We start from the raw sequence: 20628 nt of genomic DNA, 5'->3' as shown, positions 1-20628 counted from the left end.
TGGCAGATCATCAAATAAGATTCTCAATTTCCAGTGTGGAGATTTTCATCTTCCAATGTGGGAAAGTGTTTGTAATATTTAGCGCAAGGACACGTTTTGGTAAACTATTTTGACTGAAATATTGAAGAAAATTTTAATTACCTAAAGTGGGGCTTAAAATGATGCCCCTGGGATTAAGAATTTCATTATCCGCGCGTTGAAATACTTGGACTTTGTAGAAACTCCCTGCATAAAGTCAGAACACATTGCATCTAGCCTAAGGAGGCAGTATCAACATAAAATCTCTGGAAGCAGAGTATGATCAGGAATCAATTGTTAGCAGCATATTTTTTCTGTGTACTACAACGCTACGCTGAAATGCTAAGTTTGAATTCCCATTATAATTCCACATGGTATTACTGGCAACATGTACAGATGTAGATATTGATAACATTTAAATTGCTATGGGAAATTACATTACATATTTCAATGCAGTGAGATACATAGCATTGTAGTTCCAAATACTTGCCTTCAATCATAAAGGCAGTTATGCAGTTGAGTACATGTCGATGGCTGCAGTCGTCTGGGCCAATTTCGTTTGCACATCTGTTCCAGACTCCTTTCTGGTCAGTGGCAGAAGTTAGTGATTTAGAAAAGGTGCCTTGAATTGAGGTCCAGTCAGACTGAATTCAAGAAACTGGAACATAGGAGCAGGAATAGGCCATCTGGCCCTTCGAGCATGCTCCACCATCCATTAACATCATGGCTGATCTCATTGTGGTCGTAGTTCCACTTTCCTCACTGTCCCAAATAACTCTTACTCGTTTTCTTTTCTGTTAGAAAATCTGTCCAGCTCAGCCTTGAATAAATTCAAGACTCAGTTGCTATTACTTGGGGGAAAGAAATCCACACGCCAACCGCACTTCAGGAGGAAATTATTTTACTCTGTCTTTAAAATTAAAACCTCTGATTTTTAAACCGTCTTTAGTTTTCCTCAAAAAAGGAAATATCCTCCAGGTAGCCACCCTATCAAATCCCTTCAGGATCTTTTAGGTTCAACAAAATCAACTCTCAATCCTCTAAACATAAGTCTAATGAACGTTTTCTGAACTGCTTCTAAAGCAATTATATATATTTCTAAAATAAGGACATAAGCACTTTACACACTTCCAGATCTGGTCTTGCCAAGGCCACTCCAGCTGCAGTATAACTTTTCACCTTTGTATTTCCATTCCGCTTGCAATAAATACCAACTTTCCATTTGCCTATTGCAAGGATTGTCCCTTTAAGGATAATACAGCAAAAGAGATTCACCTGGCTTGAGGGACCAATTGGGACTGAGTGGGTAATTACCCCAGGGTGTTGTGTACTCTCTTAGGCAGAGAAAACATTTGGAAGGTATATATTAGAGACTGGGGCAGCCAGTGGGGGGCTGCTAACCTCTGTACAGTTTTTCCCAATTAATAAATACTTAGTGTTCCTGATAAAGTCTGTAGGTATTACATTGGCGATGAGGATAAAATGGATTATTGATGACAGTGCTGGGGCCCGACAGCTGTTTTATTTGAAGTCTGAAGAAAATAGAAGAGCAACAAGAGAATTACAGAATGGAAACAAGATAACATTTCATCAGAGATAGACCTGACTATTACAAAGTGTCATTTTGGGTACAGTGTGTATCCTTTCTCTTATCTTTATTTTATGTAATTGTTTTACTGGCATCTGTTGAGGGTCTGAGCACGTACAGGCTTTGGCAGTTTTTTCGAGAGGTTGACCTATAAGCAAGACTTGTCTTAGTAGTGCTCCTGTTTTCATAGTTATTGCTGTTCCAATGAGTTACTGTTAAAAGTTAAAGTGTGTTTATTAGTCATGAATAGGCTGACATTAACACTGCAATGAAGCTACTGTGAACATAAGAACATAAGAAATAGAAGCAGGAGTAGGCCATCTAGCCCTTCGAGCCTGCCCCGCCATTCAGTAAGATCATGGCTGATCTGTCGTGGCTCAGTTCCACATTCCCGCCCTCTCCCCATAACCCTTAATCCCCTCGCTTATCAAAAACCCATCAACCCGCATCTTAAAAATATTTAGCGAGGCAGCCTCCACCACCTCAATGGGCAGAGAATTCCAGAGATTCACCACCCTTTGAGTGAAGAAGTTCCTCCTCAACTCCGTTCTAAACCGCGCCCCCCCCCCCCCCCCCTTATCTTGAGGCTCTCCACCTCTATCCTATCCATCCCATTCATCATCTTATATGTCTCAATGAGATCTCCTCTCATTCTTCTAAACTCTAACGAGTACAAGCCTAGTTTATTCAGCCTCTCCTCATAGCTCAACCCCCGTATCAGCCTAGTAAATCTCCTCTGCACTCCCTCCAAGGCCAAAACATCCTTGCGTAAGTACGGCGACCAAAATTGCACACGGTACTCCAGAAATTCCCCTAGTCGCCACACTCTAGCACCTGTTTGGGTATAGTGAGGGAAAATTTAGCACTGCCAACACACCTAACCAGCAAGTCTTTTGGACTGTGGGAAGAAAGCAGAGCACCAGTTTGCAAACTCCACACAGAAAGTTACCCTAGCCGAGAATTGAGCCTGGGTCCCTGGCGCTGTGAGGCAGCAGTGCTAACCACTGTACTGCGCATTATTATTGTTAAGTTTCATTAGTTATGTAAAGAAGTTCCTACTTTTAAACAAGTATTTGACCAGCTTATTTGTGGTCTCAACTCACTACATCCTTTTGGTGACGAGGAGAAAACAGCAAGAAAATAAGTTTTTCGGTGTTCAGCATGGCAACATGAGGTTGCATACCTTGAGTAGCTAGTTTTCATCTGGAGTTGTTCAGTGGCATTTCAAGTTGGCAGGGATGGTTGGCGAGTTCAATGAGAGAAGCAAAGGTGGGCTCAATATGTGGAGAAAGTTGCAGCTTTTTTTTTAGCGAAACGAATAGATGGTGAGGTGAAGCAGCGTTCGATTCTCCTGTGTGTGTGGGGCGAAGACATGGTTTATGAGGAATCTGGCCACACCGTGGAAGCCAGGGGAGATTTTATTTGCAGATTTAATTGCTCTGGTCCGAAATCACCATAACCTGAGCTCTCGCTGAATTTTCAAAGATGTAAATTTCATAACCATTTTCCAGTGGCAGGTCAGTTGGTATAGGTGGCTAACTTTATGGCTGAATTATGGCAGCTTTCAGATCGCTTGTGATTTTGAAGCAGTTTTAGAAGATGTGCTCAGAGCTGATTGTGGCATTAAGGGGGACAGTGCTCAGTGTCAGTTGTTGGAGCAAACCACACTGATTTTAAAAAAGGTTCCAGAAATTTTGCAGGGCATGAAAACAGCTGCCAGTAATGCTAAAGGTATTCAGAAGGCTAATATTGGTGCCCAGGCAGGGCGCTGCATCAAATGAAGAAAGAGGATGCAAACAAAAAGGTGAAAGCAGTTCAGTGGTGGGCCACACTGTGCGAATCATATCAAATTTATGGCTGTTATTTGTCACCATTGCAGCAAGAATGGGCATTAAGCGAAGAAATGCAGGGGTACAAAGAGTAAAATGAAAGCTGAGCCAGAAAATTTAAATTTGAAGAAATCTCAATTGGCTACACATCATCTAACAGCTCATAACAAGCGGAGGAGCCATGTTATGGCATGTTTAACGTGAATGAGTGCACAAGCAGAGCCTATTTTTACGACAGTGGTGGACACGGAGCATCCTTCAGTCACCTCACCTCTGGAATTTAGCTCTTTTGTCCATGTTTGAATTAGGCAGCATTGAGATTAGGAGCTGAGTAACGCTGGCAAACCCAAACTGGGCATCATTGCTTGGTAGCGCTGTTGATGATCCCCTTCATCATATTGTCAAGAAGTATCTGGACGTGTTCAAGAATGACCTGGGTATATTGCGTGGTACCACAGTGAAGTTTTACTCAGATCCTCAGTCGACTCACTTTTCCAAGCTCAGGGCAGTTGCCTTATGCCTTGAGAAGGAAGGTGGAGGAGGAGTTGGAACAGCTGCAAAGACTTGAAATTATTGAGTGTATTCAGTTTTCTCAGGCAGCTCCAATTGTTCACGTGTTGGCCTTTTGGCTAAGATTAAATGTAGTATTGACATGCTGTCCTTGGTTGACGTCATTAGGTTACATTTTAGCTTCATTTGAAGCAGTTTTTAAAAGCTGCATCTCGGCCTTTTGGCTAAGATGCAAATGAGATCAAGCCTTGGAGGAGGAGCTATGCCTAGTTCAATCAGCTTGGATCATGTAGATCAAGCCCAAGACAGGAGGTGAGAGCCCTGTCTTGTCACCTTGGATCGGGAATGTCTCAACTTATTGAAACTCTGAATTGGACTTGATTTGATTGAATTGCAATGAAAAACAAAAAAAAATGCTGGTATGGTACACATAGGTAGTGATACAAGCTCACCATTAACCAGGTTTCCAAGTTAGCTGCCTATCCATTACCTGGGGTGGAAGATTTGCTTTAAATGTTGCAGGAGGCAAGCCATTTTTAAAACTCAACATGAGCCAGACAGATCAACAACACTTGCTTGAGGAGATTTAAAGTAGTACATGACCATCAACAGGCATAAATGGGTTTTCGGGTACAATTGTTTGATTTTTGGCACATTCTCCAGTCTGGCGATCATTCAAGTATGACCTGTTAAAAGGTATTCTTCGGGTTGCGGTCTACTTGGGTGACATTTCCATTACAGAAAAGACGAAGGGCACCTCAGCAACCTGACTCAAGTTTTAACAGTGTGGGACTTTTAGAGACTTTTAGATAAGTACATGGAACTTAGTAAGAGAGATTACTAAGCTGACATATAACCCTTTATAAGGTAGGGACATGTTCGGCAGAACTTTGTGGGTTGAAGGGCCTGTATTGTGCTGTAGTTTTTCTTTGTTTTTAATGTTTCTATGACTGCATCTGAAAGGAGCAAGTGCATTTTCCAGACACAAATAGTAGAGTATCTAGCCTGCAGAATCATCACACGAGACACACCTCCTGTGGAATGGAAAATCTGAGCAATTAAGGAAGCTCTGGCATGTGTCAGAGCTGTGGTCATTTTGTGGGCTTAGTGAACTGTTATGGAAAGTTTTTGTCGGATCCGTTTATAGCATTGGCTACACTTAGAAACCCTTAGAAACACTTAGAAACAGAAAGAAGCCATTCGGCCCATCGAGTCTGCACCAGCCCACAAGGCCCAAACCCCATATCCTTACATATTTACCCACTAATCCCTCTAACCCACGCATCTGAGGACACTAAGGGCAATTTTTAACATGGCCTAACTTGCACATCTTTGGACTGTGGGAGGAAACAGGAGCATCCGGAGGAAACCCATGCAGACATGAGGAGAATCTGCAAACTTCACACAGACAGTGACCCGAGCTGGGAATCGAATCCAAATCCCTGGAGCTGTGAAGCCGCAGTGCTAACCACTGTGCTACCGTGCTGCACAAAGAAACCAAATAGAAGTGAGAATCTCCATAGAAGAAGGCTTTTAAGGATATGAAAGCACTGCTGTAGTTAGCTAATCTTTGATCCAGACAGGGAAATTATCATTTTGTGTGATGCCTTGCCTTTGGTGTGGGGACAATACTTTTCACTTAATGGAAGACAGATCTGAAAAGCCCGTTGGTTTTGCACCGATGATGCTGACAAAGTTTGAAAAAGGATATTGATAGATAGAAAAAGAGGGTGTAGCTACTGTTTGTGCGGTGTAAAGATTCTATTGGTGCCTGGTCAATCACTCACCATATCTGCCAAACACAAGCAGTTGATGAGTCATAGATCATAGAACCCTACAGTGCAGAAAGAGGCCCTTCGGCCCATCGAGTCTGCACCGAACACAATCCCACCCAGGCCCTACCCCCGTATCCCTACATATTATACCCACTAATACCCTCTAACCTACACATCCCTGGACACTAAGGGGGCAAACTCTTAGCATGGCCAATCAACCTAACCCGCACATCTTTAGACTGTGGGAGGAAACCGGAGGAAACGCACACAGATGTTGACTGCCACACAGACTGTTTTAACCCTTATATGGTGGACAAATAACTTTGAGTAGACGTCTTATTAGTACAACCAATATTTATTTAACCCCACACAATCAATAATCACCCACCCGACCAACAATAAGTTATCTTACAGAAAATACTAGAATTGAAGTCCAGTACAAGACCTTGACTTGACTTTGCATGACTGGCAAGTACCCAAGCAGATATTGGCCTTTATCTGTGCACTGGTCTCGGTAGTCGTCTGCGTAGTCTGGTCCTTTGGTCTGGTTTGGCACTCTGGCTCTGGTCTTCCTTCCTTCCTCCTTGGATGTGGCAATGTTCACCATTGTTGTAGCTTGTTCGTGGGGTCAGAGAGAGAGAGAGATTCCTGGTTGTGCAGCACCCTTTATACCCTGTTTGGTTTCATGCCCCTTTTTGCCCATTGCCAATCAATTGATCAGGACTTGATCCCAGATGAATAAGAAGCCAATCAGGTGCTACCACACCGATCTCTGGTGTGTCCCCAACGGCCATGTCTGTAGGTGTTGGAGGCACAGGTCACATACCTTCCTCCTAAATAAGGGTTCGTGGTGTCCCGATGTCTGGTACACAACTCAGTGTGACCAGAAAGTCTTTTTCATCCTGGAGATGACCCATATCCTGTTTATTTACTCGTCAGGGTTGCAGCCTGTTTGTCTCTGTTTTTAAACTGCAGCCTGTCGGTTTAGTTTCTTGCCCAGTTGTCCCAGAGTGCTTTACAAATCGCCATTTTAGACGGCCTGTTTGGCTACACAGACACAAGGAGAATGTGCAAACTCCCGAGCCAGGAATCAAACCCAGGACCCTGGAGCTGTGAAGCAGCAGTGCTAACCACCGTACTAACGTGCCGCCCTTTTTAATAGGCATACTACCCCACATCTCTCTTATCTATCTTCTCCTTTATTCTTAACACACGTCCCAAAGTCTCAATGTGATCATAGATCGTAGAACCCTACAGTCTTTGCAGTGAGTTGAAATGTATGCCTCACGTGGCCTCAGCAAGAATACAGGACTGACCTCTTACGTCGCCAGTTTATCAATACACAAGAGTGGTAGTGGAGGATTGCTCCTCTGAGTGGGGACCTGTGACTAATGGTGTGCCACAGGGATCAGTGCTGGGTCCATTGTTGTTTGTCATCTGTATCAATGATCTGGATGATAATGTGGTAAATTGGATCAGCAAATTTGCTGATGATACAAAGATTGGAGGTGTAATGGACAGTGAGGAATGTTTTCAAAGCTTGTAGAGGGATTTGGACCAGCTAGAAAAATGGGCTGAAAAATGGCAGATGGAGTTTAATGCAGACAAGTGTGAGGTATTGCACTTTGGAAGGACAAACCAAGGTAGAATATACAAGGTAAATGGTAGGACACTGAAGAGTGCAGGAGAACAAAGGGATCTGGGAATACAGATACATAATTCCCTAAAAGTGGCATCACAGGTAGATAGGGTCGTAAAGAGTGCTTTTGGTTCATTGGCCTTTATAAATCAAAGTACTGAGTATAAGAGTTGGAATGTTATGGTGATGCTGAATTTAGAGTATTGTGTGCCATTTTGGTCACCTAATTACAGGAAGGATATTAGTAAGGTTGAAAGAGTGCAGAGAAGGTTTACAAGGGTGTTGTGAGGACGTGAAAGGTTGAGTAGGTTAGGACTTTATTTCCTGAAGCGTAGAAGAATGAGGGAAGATTTGATAGAGGTGTATAAAATTATGATGGGTATAGATAGTGAATTCAAGCAGGCTTTTTCCACTGGGGCTAGGGGAGAAAAAAACTAGAGGACATGGGTTAAGGGTGAAGGTGGAAAAGTTGAAGGGAATATTAGGGGGGCTTCCTCACACAGTGGTGGGAGTGTGGAATGAGCTGCCAGATGAAGTGGTGAATGCGGACTGACTTTTAACATGCAAGAAAAACTTGCACAGGTACATGGATGAGAGGGGTGTGGAGGGATATGGTCCAGGTGCAGGTCAGTGGGACTAGGCAGAAAAATGGTTCGGCACAGACGAGGGCCAAAAAGGCCTTTTTCTAGCTATAATGTTCTAAGCAACCTGAAAATATTTCCAAGTCCAGTGAAAACTTGAATTGAGAGAATTGAAGATGGAAGTTGGCTTCACTGTAGGAATTCTATACCATGATTCTGTGGCATTTCAATACTGTAACCCCCTATATCTTCCATTAAAGCATAGAACTTAGAACAGTGCAGCACAGAAACAGGCCCTTCAGTCTGCAATTTTGTGCCAAACATGATGTCCAAGCGGAAGGATATATTGACCTTGTAGGGAGTGCAGAGGAGGTTCACTAGGCTGATACCAGAGTTGAGGGGGTGGACTATGAAGAGAGACATAAGAAATAGGAGCAGGAGTAGGCCATCTAGCCCCTCGAGCCTGCCCCGCCATTCAATAAGATCATGGCTGATCTGAAGTGGATCAGTTCCACTTTCCTGCTTTCTCCCCATAACCCTTAATTCCTTTGCCTACCAAAAACCTATCTACTCGTGTCTTAAATATATTTAGTGAGGTAGCCTCCACCACTTCAACGGGCAGAGAATTCCAGAGATTCACCACCCTTTGAGTGAAGAAGTTCCTCCTCAACTCCGTTCTAAACTGCCCCCCCTTATCTTGAGGCTGTGCCCTCTAGTCCTGCTATCCTTTCTGAGCAGGAAGAATCTCTCTACCTCTACCCTATCCATCACCTTCATTATCTTATACGTCTCTATAAGATCCCTCCTCATCCTTCTAAACTCCGAGTACAAACCCAGTCAATTCAGCCTCCCTTCATAGTTCAACCCCTTCATCTCGGGTATCAGCCTAGTAAACCTCCTCTGCACTCCTTCCAAGGCCAAAATATCCTTGCGCAAGTGCGGTGACCAAAACTGCACACTGTACTCCAGCTGCAGCCTCACCAGTGCCCTATACAGTTGCAGCGAGACCTCCCTACTTTTATATTCTATCCCCCTCACTATAAAGGCCAGCATCCCATTTGCCTTCCTGATCACCTGCAGACTGGGTTTTTGCGACTCATGCACAAGGACCCCCAGGTCCCTTTGCACCGTAGCATGCTGCAGCTTTTCGCCCTTTAAATAGTAATCCCTCCTCCTATTATTTCTGCCAAGTGGATAACCTCACACTTGCTAACATTGTACTCCATCTGAATAGACTAGGTTTGTACTTGTTGGAGTTTAGAAGGATGAGGGGGGATCTTATAGAGACGTATAAGATAATGAAGGGGATGGATAGGGTAGAGGTAGAGAGATTCTTTCTGCTTAGAAAGGATAGCAGGACTAGAGGGCACAGCCGCAAGATAAAGGGGGGGGGGGGGGGGGGCGCAGTTTAGATCAGAGTTGAGGAGGAACTTCTTCACTCAGAGTGGTGAATCTCTAGAATTCTCTACCCGTTGAAGTGGTGGAGGCTACCTCACTAAATATATTTAAGTCACAGGTAGATAGGTTTCTGATAGGGGCATTAAGGGTTAAGGGGAGAAAGCGGGAAAGTGGAACTGATCCACTTCAGATCAGCCATGATCTTATTGAATGGCGGGGCAGGCTCGAAGGGCTAGATGGCCTACTCCTGCTCCTATTGCTTATGTTCTTATGTCAAATTAAACTAATCCCTTCTACCTGCCCTGGGTCCATATCCCTCTATTCCTTGCATGTTCATGTCCTACTCTAAAAGCCCCTGTCATATTTGCCTCCACCACTATCCCTGGCAGTACCCCTTACTCTTCCAGGGATAATATTCCTATTCGTGTATTTGTCAAGGTGCCCCTTAAAAGTCATTATCATATCTGCTTCCACTACCTCTCCTAGCAGCGAGTTCCAGGCACCACCACGCTGTGTAAAAAAAAAATCTTGCCTCGTACATCTCCTTTAAACCTTGCCCCTCACACCTTAAATCTATGTCCCCTAGTGATTGACTCTTCCACCCTGGGAAAAAGCTTCTGACTATCCACTCTGTCCATGCCCCTCATAATCTTGTAGACTTCTATCAAGTTGTCCCTCAACCTCCGTTGTTCCAGTGAGAACAAACCAAGTTTCTCCTATCTCTCCTCATAGTTAATGCCTTCCATACCAGGCAACATTCTGATAAATCTTTTCTGTACCCTCTCCAAAGTCCCCACATCCTTCTGATAGTGTGGCGATCAGAATTGAACACTATATCCCAAGTGTGACCTAACTATAAAGCTGCAACATGACTTGCCAATTTTTAAACTCAGTGCCGTGGCTGATGAAGGCAAGTATGCATTATGCCTTCTTGACTACCTTCTTCGTGGCATGGTAACACAGTGCTTCACAGCTCCAGGGTCCTGGGTTTGATTCTCGGCTCGGGTCACTGTCTGTGTGAAGTTTGCACATCCTCCTCGTGTCTCCAAGGGTTTCCTCCGGGTGCTCCAGTTTCGTCCCACAGTCCAAAGATGTGCGGGTTAAGTTGATTGGCCATGCTAAGAAATTGCCCCTTAGTGTTCAGGGTAGCAGAGGTTAGAAGCATTAGTGGGTATAATATTCAGGGATATGGGGGCAAGGCCTGCCTGGGACTGTGTTCAGTGCAGACTCGATGGGCTGAAGGGCCTCTTTCTGCACTGTAGAGTTCTATGTTCTTCACTACCTTCTTCACCTGTGGTGGCACTTTCAGTGTCCTGTACACAGATCCCTCTGTCTATCAATACTCTTCAGGATTCTGCCATTTACGTACATTTCCCATCTATAGTAGACATTCCAAAATACGTTTGTCACGATTAAACTTCATTTGCCATCTCTCCGCCCAAGTTTCCAAGCAATCTGTATCATAGAATTCCTACAATATCCTGCTGTATTCTCTGATGGCCCTCATCGCTATGCACAAATCCACCAACCTTTGTGTTGTCCGCAAACTTGCTAATCAAACCAATTGCATTTTCCTCCAAGTCATATGTATGCATCTATAAAAACACATCCTTCCACTGTGTTTTCTATGACCGAGCCAGTTCTAGTGCCTGGGTTGCAATGTGTTCCTTTCACTGTTAATGCTTGACTTCAGTTGCTCTTGGTGATGGAATATGAGGTTTCAGCGCCTTCTCAGATGCTTTTCCTCCACTCTGAGTGGTTTTGGGTCAGTGGTAAGGATACAGTGGGGGGTGTTCCTGAAGCATTTCCTCTGCCTCCTAGGGTTCACTTGCCATGTCAAAACTCTGGATTGAACACTTGTTTCAGGAATCTCATGTCAGGCAAGCAGACGATGTGGTCCAGCAGAGGTGATCGTGCATGGTTAATGCTTCGATGCGGGGGATGTTAGACTGAGTGCTGGTGGTACTTCCCCAGGATCTCTAGGTGTCTGCTGTATGCAGTTCATATCTCTGAACCGTATAGGCCTGGTTTGTAGTTTGAACGTGTCGCTAAGTCGGAGGTCCTGTCAGGTGGCCGAAAGCTGTGCTGACGTGCTGAAGGTGGCCCTGAATCTCACCATTGATTTCTATCCTTGTTGATAGTAGGCCTCCAAAGTATAGGGTGGGGGTGAGGGACTTTTGTCTTAAAGATGTGTAAGGCTCATATATATGCCTCACTGAAGATGGTGTTGGTGATTTGGAGCTCAGCTTCCAGATGTGCACAGATGGAAGCATCGTCTGATACTGTAGTACAGTGAAAGAGGATGGGGATGACCTTGGATTTGGCCTGCAGCTGGTGGAGGTTGAACAGATTCCCATTTCTTCTGTGCTTTATCCACTTGCTGACAGTAAGATGGAGCATGGAAGGTCAAAAAGAATGTTGGTACAATGACATAGCACAATTGTGAATTGGGTCTGTGGTGGAAATAAATTTTGAAGTAAACGATCGAGGAGTGTTTAAATGGATAATTGTAAGTTAACCAGCTAAACAATTCACTGTGTGTATATATAAAGCGAATACAAGTGAAACAAGCTGGTTCTGGTCATAGCGTAATAGAGCTTTACAGCATGGAAATGGGCCCTTCAGCCCAACTTGTCCATGCTGGCTTTTTAACCATTAAGCTAGTCCCAATTTTAAAAACAATTCATTCCTGGGACATGGGTTTCGCTGGCTGGGACAGCATTTATTGCCCATCCCTAGTTGCCCTTGAGAAGGTGGTGGTGAGCTGCCACCTTGAATTGCTGCAGTCCATGTTCTGTGGGTTGACCCACAATGCCATTAGGGAGGGAATTCCAGGATTTTGACCCAGTGACTGTGAAGGAATGGCGATATGGTTCCAAGTCAGGATGGTGAGTGTCTTGGAGGGGAACTTGCTGGTGCTGGTGTTCCCATTTATTTGCTGCCCTTGTCCTTCCGGATGGAAGTGGTCGTGTTTGGCCCATATCCATCTCTACCCATCTTACCCGCCTAACTGCTAAATGCTTTTTAAAAGACAAAATGATAGCGGTCTCTACTACTACCTCTGGCAGCTTGTCCCAGACACTCACCATCCTCTGTGTGGAAGAAATTGCCCCTCTGGACCCATTTTATATTTAATTTGAGACACCCCAATCTTTGGGGAAAAGATGTTGACTATCTAACTGAGCTATGCCCCTCATTATTTTCATAGACTCTAAGATCACCTCCAAGTCTCCTATGCTCCAGGGAACAAAGTTCCAGCCTCTCCTTATAACTCAAACCATCAATTCCAGGTAGCATCCTGGTAAATCTTCACTCTTTCTAGTTTAATAATATCCTTTCTATAATACAGTGACCAGAACTGTACACAGTATTCCAAGTGTGGCCTTACCAATTCTTATATATCTTCAACGGGACATCCCAACTCCTGTATTCAATGCTCTGACCAATGAAATCAAGCATGCTGAATGCCTTCTTCACCACTCTGTTCACCTGTGACTCCACTTTCAAGGAGTTATGAACCTTTACCCCTAAATTTCTTTGTTCTGTAACTCTCTCCAATGCCCTACCATTAACTGAATAAGTCCTGCCCTGGTTCAATCTACCAAAATGCATCACCTCACGTTTATCCAAGTTAAACACCATCCGCCATTCGTCAGCCCATTAGTCCAATTGATCAAGATCTCATTGCAATCCTAGATAACCTTCACTGTCCGTTATAAAGTGAAATGAGATTTATTTATTAGCCACAAGTAAGGCTTACATTAACACTGCAATGAAATTAGTGAAATTCCCCTATTTGCCACAGTTCAGCACCTGTCCGGGTCGATGCGCCTAACCAGCGCGTCTTTGAGAATGTGGGAGGAAACCGGAGCATCCGAAGGAAACCCACGCAGACACGGAAAACGTGCAAACTCTACACAGACAGTAACCTAAGCCTGGAATCAGACCCAGGTCCTTAGCACTGTGAAGCAACAGTATTAACCTACTGTGCCACCAATCTTGGTGACACTGCCATATTTCCTATTTTTTTTAGACCTTCCAAAATGCATTACCTCACATTGGTCCGGATTAAACTCCATCTGCCATCTCTCCACCCAATGCTCCAACTAATCTATATCCTGCTATGCCCTCCACAATTCCACCAAACTTTGTGTCATCCCCAAACATGCTAATCAAACCAATGATTTGGAGGAAAATGTATTACAAACAGCAAAGGTCCCAGTACTGATCCCTGAGGAATGCCACTTGTCATAGCCCTCCATTCAGAAATGTACCCTTAAGTGTATTGATGGTCAGGTATCTGCGTTGACACATGCACAAGTCACAAAGTGGCAATGCAGGTGGAGAAGGTAGTCAAGAAGGCATTGTCATGCTTGTCTTCACTGGCTGAGGCATTGAGTTTAAAAATTGGCAAGTCGTGTTGCAGCTTTATAGAACCTTAGGTCGCATTTAGAATTGTGTTCAATTGTGGTCGCCACACTACCAGAAGGATGTGATGGCTTTGGAGAGAGTACAGAAAAGATTTACCAGGTTGTCGCCTGGCCTGGAGAGTATTAGCTACAAGGAGAGGTTGGAGAAGCTTGGTTTGATCTCACTGGAGCGACAGGGATTAAGGGGCGACTTGATAGAAGTCTACAGGATTGAAGGGCTTGGACAGAGTGGATAATCAGAAGCTTTTCTCAGGTGGAAGAGTCAATTTCTCGGGGGCACAGGTTTAAGGTATGAGGGGCAAGGTTTATAGGAGATGTACAAGGCAAGTTTTTTTATTACACAGAGGGTGGTGGGTGCCTGGAACCCACTGCCAGGGGAGGTAGTGGACGCAGATACGGTGGTGATTTTTAAGGGGTGTCTTGACAAATACTTGAATAGGATGGGAATAGAGGGATACTGTTCCTGGAAGAGTAGGGGTTTGTTATTCAGTCGGGCAACATGGCTGGTGCAGGCTTGGAAGGCCGAAGGGTCTGTTCCTGTGCTGTAATTTTCTTTCTTTGTTTCTGGTCATCTGCAAACTTACTAACCATGCGTCCTAAATTCTCATCCAAATATTGATATAAATGACAAATAACAGTGAATCTAGCAATTGCACTGCCGTCATCCACCTTTTTGATTACCCTTTCAAAAAACTCAATCAAATTTGTGTGATGTGATTTTCCGTTTTCAAAACCATGCTGACTGTTCCTAATCGGTCCTTGCCCCTCTAAGTGCCTGTAGATCCTGTCTCTCAGAATACCTTATAACAACTTACACACTACAGACATTAGGCTCACTGGCCTGTAGTTCCCAGGCTTTTCCCTCAGCCCTCCTTAAAGGCACAACATTTGCCACTCTCCAATTTTTAGCATCTCACCTGTGGCTGTCAATGATACAAATATCTCTGCTAGGGGACCCGCAATTTCCTCCCTGGCCTCCTACAACATTCTGGGATACACTTCATCAGGTCCAGGGGATTTATCTACCTTGATGCGCTTTAAGACTTCCAGCACCTGCTTCTGTGCAATATGTACGTTCCTGAAGTCAACAATATTTATTTCCCAAGTCCCCTAACATTCATGCCTTTCTTAGCAGTAAATACTGACGAGAAATATTCATTTAGGATTTTGCCTGTCTCTTGTGGATCCACACATAGATGACCTTGTTAATCCTTAGGAAGACCTATTCTCTCCCTAATTACTCTTTTGCCCTTTGTGTTTGTAGAAGCTCTTTGGATTCTCCTTTGCCTCATCTGCCAAAGCAATCTCCTATTCCCTTCTTGCCCTCCTGATTTCTCTTAACTCTACACCTCTATACCTTTTCAAGGGATCCACTAGATCCCAGCTGCCTATGCATGTCATGTACCTCCTCCTCCTCCTCCTCCTCAGCTATACCTTTGTCTGCCAGCAAACCCCCCCCAGTCAACTTTTGAAAGTCCCTGTCTCATACCATCAAAATTGGCCTTACTCCAATTTAGAATTTTAACTTTTGGGCCAGATCTATTGTTCTCCATACCTATCTTAAAACTAATGGAATTACAGTCATTGATCCCTCACTAACACTTCTGTCACCTACCCTTCCTTATTTCCCAAGAGGAGGTCAAATTTTCCCCCTCTCTAGTTGGGCCATCCACATACTGAATGAGAAATTCCTCCTCAGCACTCAACAAATTTCTCTCCATCAAAATCCCTAATACCATGGCTGTCAATGTTGTGAAAGTTAAAATCCCCTACTTTTACCACCCTATTTTTCTTGGAGCTTTCTGTAAACTCCTTGCATATTTTCTCCTCAATTTCCCTATTTGGGGGCCTATAATACAATCCTATCTAAGTGATTTCTCCCTTCTTATTTCTCAGTTCTACACATACAGACTCAGTGAGCAAACCCTCAGAAATCCCCTCTCAGTACTGCTGTGATGTTTTTCCCTAATCAAAAGTGCAACTCTCCCTGTTACCTCCTGTTCGATCTTCCCTATAGCATATGTACCCTGGAACGTTGAGCTATTAGACATGTTTTGGTAGTAGCTATAATATCCCAGTCCCATGTACCCACCCATGCCCTGAGTTTATGGGAATAGAGAGAGAAAAATGCCATGGTCTTGATGGAAGGATAAAGGTATGAAAACGCTTTTGTGTTGTAATTGTCAGAATTATGCTGAATAGAATAAAGCCACTTGGCATGTGAGACATTTGCTACCAGTGTGCAAATTTGACCCATGACCAAATTAAGCAGGATGAATAAAAGAACAGTACAAATTGATAAGCCTTGAACATCCCTCCTTAGAGGGGAATGAGTGGTTGGTTAGGGGTGTGAAGTGTAGACATTGGTGGATGTTGGGCTTTGGATTACGCAGCAAATTTTCTTGTGGCACTCCCTGTCCCCTATTAGCAGTAAGATCCGAGCTTCACCTTCGCTCACGTTCAGTCGCAGTAACTATTAAACTCAGTAACTTTTGAAACAGCTTCTGCATGACATTGGGAAGGAAGGCACAGGTGATGAATTACATATAACAGAGCCAAGGCATAGCAGGATGAACTTATAAAAAGGAAACAGTCTAAACCTTCAGATCAACCAACGACTGACAAAGCTCCTGAGTTGGAAATTTCAACTAAAGATCAGAAACCTGGTTACGACTGGATTAGAAGACACTTGTTCACAGACTATAATCAGCAGTGGTGAAGAAATGAAGGGGCAGCACAGTGGTTAGCACTGCTGCCTCAGCACCAGGGACCCGGGTTTGATTCCCAGCTTGGGTCACTGTCTATGTGGAGTTTGCATGTTCTCCATTTGTCTGCGTGGGTTTCCTCCAGGTGCTGTGGTTTCCTCCCACCGTTCAAAAGGGTGCTGATTAAGTGCATTGGCCATGCTAAATTCTCTGTCAGCGTATCTGAACAGGCGCTGGGGAGTGGGGATTTTCACAGTAACTTCATTGCAGTGCTAATGTAAGTCTACTTGTGAGTAATAAGTAAACTTAATTAACTTAATTACTTGAGCCATCGGCACCACAATCTCTAGATGATGAAAATGCTCCCTCCAACTGAGAAGAGTTCTTTATGGTTTAAACAGACAGTACCAGGAAGTAAAGTTTGTTACGTTCAGTTTGTTGAACAATAGCAGTACCAATCAAACAAGCTCAAGTAAATTAAATCTCATCAGCATTAAAAAAAACAATCAACAGAGTCATTGTGATCACGGCCTTTCATGACCTCAGCTACCAGACTCAAACACGCTTTTTTTTACATAGAATCATAGAACCCTACAGAGCAGAAAGAAGTCCTTCGGCCCATCAAGTCTGCACCGTACACAATCCCACCCAGGATACCCCCACATCCCTACACATTGTACCCACTAAACCCTCTAACCTACGCATCCCTAGACACTAAGGGGCAATTTGCACTGGTTGCAAATAACCTCTTGCCATTACATAGAACACAGAATATAGAAAAACTACAGTACAAACAGGCCCTTTAGCCCACAAGTTGCGCTGATCATATCCCTACCTACTAGAGTCTTCTTGCTTCACGTGTTCCAGAAATGAGTACTAGAGACAGTATGCAACCATCTCCAGCAATCCTGCTGACAGACAGAAGCTGAAGTTACTGCTTTGAGTGAGGGGCATATGCAATGCCAACTCAGCAATGTAGCAGATATTAAACGGAGAGTCACAGACAGATAGGTAGGGGAGCTCTAGGTTGACATCAGTTTTAGCTCAGACTTCTGACTTATCACCATCCTGTCAGTAACTAGATAATCAGCACAGGATGGAACGCAAGAAGTTGAGGTTCCATTTTTTAAATTAATTCATTTGTGGGACTTGGGCCTTATGGCTGGCCAGCAATATATTGCCCATTCCTTGTTGCCTTGAGAAGGTGGTGAGCTGCCACTTGAAATGCTGCAGTCCATGTGCTGTGCGTTGACCACACTGTGGTTAGGGAGGGAATTCCAGGATTTTGACCCACTGACTGTGAAGGAACAGTGATATAATAGTTGATGATTCTATTCTCATTTTATCTACTTTTTCACTTCAGGGACACAGCTGGTCAAGAAAGATTCCGCACCATCACAACAGCATACTACAGAGGAGCTATGGTAAGTATGTACAGCCTGCTGGATTCTAAGTTAGTGTCTCCTCACAAAACAATAAATTTATACTTAATTTTGATTTCTAGACTAATAGGAAACCATTTTCCACTGGCTGATTATTTTTAAAAAATATTGCATCCCATTTGAAGTGTTGAGTCTAGTGGAGCTGTGTCATGGTTAAAAATAGTTTATCTGCTTGATGCAGGCAGTTGCTTTGCGTGTGATAAAACTCATCACTTTCTGATGGTTCCTGGGCAGGGCATCAGCTTAATGCAAGAAAAGAAGGCACAGTCCATGTGCTTGTTACAAGGGCCCTCATAAGAATGTTAATTAATATTTGGGTTGGACATCCCTCCAAATGTGGGTGGGGGGAGAAAATGGATTGGTACAATTCAAATATCTGGCCCCGTATTTCTTGAAGGCTTCTGCTGTAAAGTGCATTAGCCTGACAAAACGCAAGTTCATGCCTGTGCTTTCTGCACATTGCATTCCGCTAACTGTTTGATGGTTACCAGTGTAAGGTGAGTGCTCTATTCTTTCACTAGCAGCTAGTTATTGAATGGAATTCACTGAAGTCTTGAATAGGCTGCCTGCCAGGCCTTTTTAAACTAGAAGGTGTACATTAATTTCTTTAAATATTGTGTATAATCCTGTTTTTGATTAGGTTTTCCCCCCACTAATCTTTGTTGGTGGAATAACTGTCCTTTACAGGGGCTGAAAGTAAACTGCAATCTTTCCAGATAAATATTTCTTCTGAATTTGCCCTTAATAATCTTGATCAGTATAACACTATTTTCAGTATATAATCGACAGACTATAGCACCATTGTTTCATAAGAACATAAGAAATAGGAGCAGGAGTAGGCCATCTAGCCCCTCAAGCCTGCCCCACCACTCAGTAAGATCATGGCTGATCTGAAGTGGATCAGTTCCACTTTCCCGCTTTCTCCCCATAACCCTTAATCCCCTTGCCTACCAAAAACCTATCTACCCGTGTCTTAAATATATTTAGCGAGGTAGCCTCCACCACTTCAACGGGAAGAGAATTCCAGAGATTCACCACCCTTTGAGTGAAGAAGTTCCTCCTCAACTCCGTTCTAAACTGACCCCCCTTATCTTGAGGCTGTGTCCTCTAGTCCTGCTGTCCTTTCTAAGCGGGAAGAACCTCTCAACCTCTACCCTATCCATCACCTTCATCATCTTATACGTCTCTGTAAGATCCCCCCTCATCCTTCTAAACTCCAACGAGTACAAGCCCAGTCTATTCAGCCTCTCATCATAGTTCAATCCCCTCAACTCCAGTATCAGCCTAGTGAACCTCCTCTGCACTCCCTCCAAGGCCAACATATCCTTGCTCAAGTGCGGCGACCAAAACTGCACACAGTACTCCAGCTGCGGCCTCACCAGTACCCTGTACAGTTGCAGCAAGACCTCCCTACTTTTATATTCAATCCCCCTCGCTATGAAGGCCAGCATCCCATTTGCCTTCCTGATTACCTGCTGCACCTGTAGGCTGGGTTTTTGCGACTCGTGCACAAGGGCCCCCAGGTCCCTCTGCACCGTAGCATGCTGCAGCTTTTTGCCCTTTAAATAGTAGTCCCTCCTACTATTATTCCTGACAAAGTGGATAACCTCACACTTGCCAACATTGTATTCCATCTGCCAGGTCCTCGCCCACTCGCTTAGCCTATCCAGATCCCTCTGCAGACTTTCTACACCCTCCGCACAATTTGCTTTTCCACTTATCTTTGTGTCATCGGCAAATTTCGACACCCTACACTCAGCTCCCTCCTCCAGATCATCTATATAAATGGTAAATAGCTGAGGCCCCAGCACCGATCCCTGGGGCACTCCACTAGTCACCAACCAAAGAAAAGCAAGGCGATGCTGCTAAATGTACAGCTTCATGTGCAACTATTCCATCCCTAAGCATCTCTCCCTTTCTGAGCTTTTTTTACGGCAACTTAAAGCTCAACTCTTAAGCCAAACTTCTGTCACCTGTTTGAATATTTCCTTATGTGGCAAATTTTACTTGGTAACACTTTTGTGAAGCAGCTTGGGAAATGTTACTACATTAAGGATACTGAATATTCTGATTTAGATGGAAGGAGAGTAGAAATGGACTGAGTATAATCAATGTCTAACTGCCTAATTGCCCTTCAGAAGGTGGTGATCTCTCATTTGTTTATAGGGAATAATGTTGGTGTATGACATCACAAATGAGAAGTCTTTCGACAATATAAAGAACTGGATAAGGAATATTGAAGAGGTGAGTGTGCTTTATTGAAGGCATTAAGATTTGTCAGCATTATTCACATGGCAATTGCAAACTGTAGGGTTCTACAGGTTAATTAATGCATTTTGAATTTAACTGATGAGCCACTTAAGATGCCGTTGATGGATTGTTATCAGTGAGTGACGAAGTAGTCAAAATGTGAGCGTGATTTTAAAGTAAATGGACCGATAAGCATTGTGACAACATGCTATTATTTACAGTTTTGACTTCTGGTACACATCATGTCATACTTTTCGAATGATGCACCAGGTCTTTCATGAAATTAGTTGCTTGAATTTGAGAATCAATAACGTAAAACTGGCAAACGACTGTTTAGTCCCACTCTCTGCAGGTTTGTGAGTTTGAAATATTCCCAGCTTTGGGCCTGCAAAATTAAAGCGCAGAGTGAAAGGAGCTTCTCTCAGTTTTTCATCTTGTGCCCTTAAGAGAAAATAGATTAAAT

At 43.7% G+C, this 20628-nt stretch overlaps 1 protein-coding gene across 1 annotated transcript in view; it reads left to right on the top strand.

The window, feature by feature from the left end:
- LOC145360632 (ras-related protein Rab-8B) overlaps nt 1–20628 on the top strand; it is a 123107-nt gene that overhangs the window by 80699 nt on the left and 21780 nt on the right. Inside the window, exons 3-4 of the mRNA XM_080215980.1 lie at nt 17837–17897; nt 20082–20159. Of these exons, the coding sequence (XP_080072106.1) occupies nt 17837–17897; nt 20082–20159 (139 nt within the window). The remainder of the gene's footprint in view (nt 1–17836; nt 17898–20081; nt 20160–20628) is intronic.

The sequence above is a fragment of the Carcharhinus amblyrhynchos genome, chromosome 32 (genome assembly GCF_965287045.1).
Source record: "Carcharhinus amblyrhynchos chromosome 32, sCarAmb.v2.hapA, whole genome shotgun sequence".
NCBI lineage: Eukaryota > Metazoa > Chordata > Chondrichthyes > Carcharhiniformes > Carcharhinidae > Carcharhinus > Carcharhinus amblyrhynchos.
This window is presented reverse-complemented; position numbering and strand designations above follow the sequence as displayed.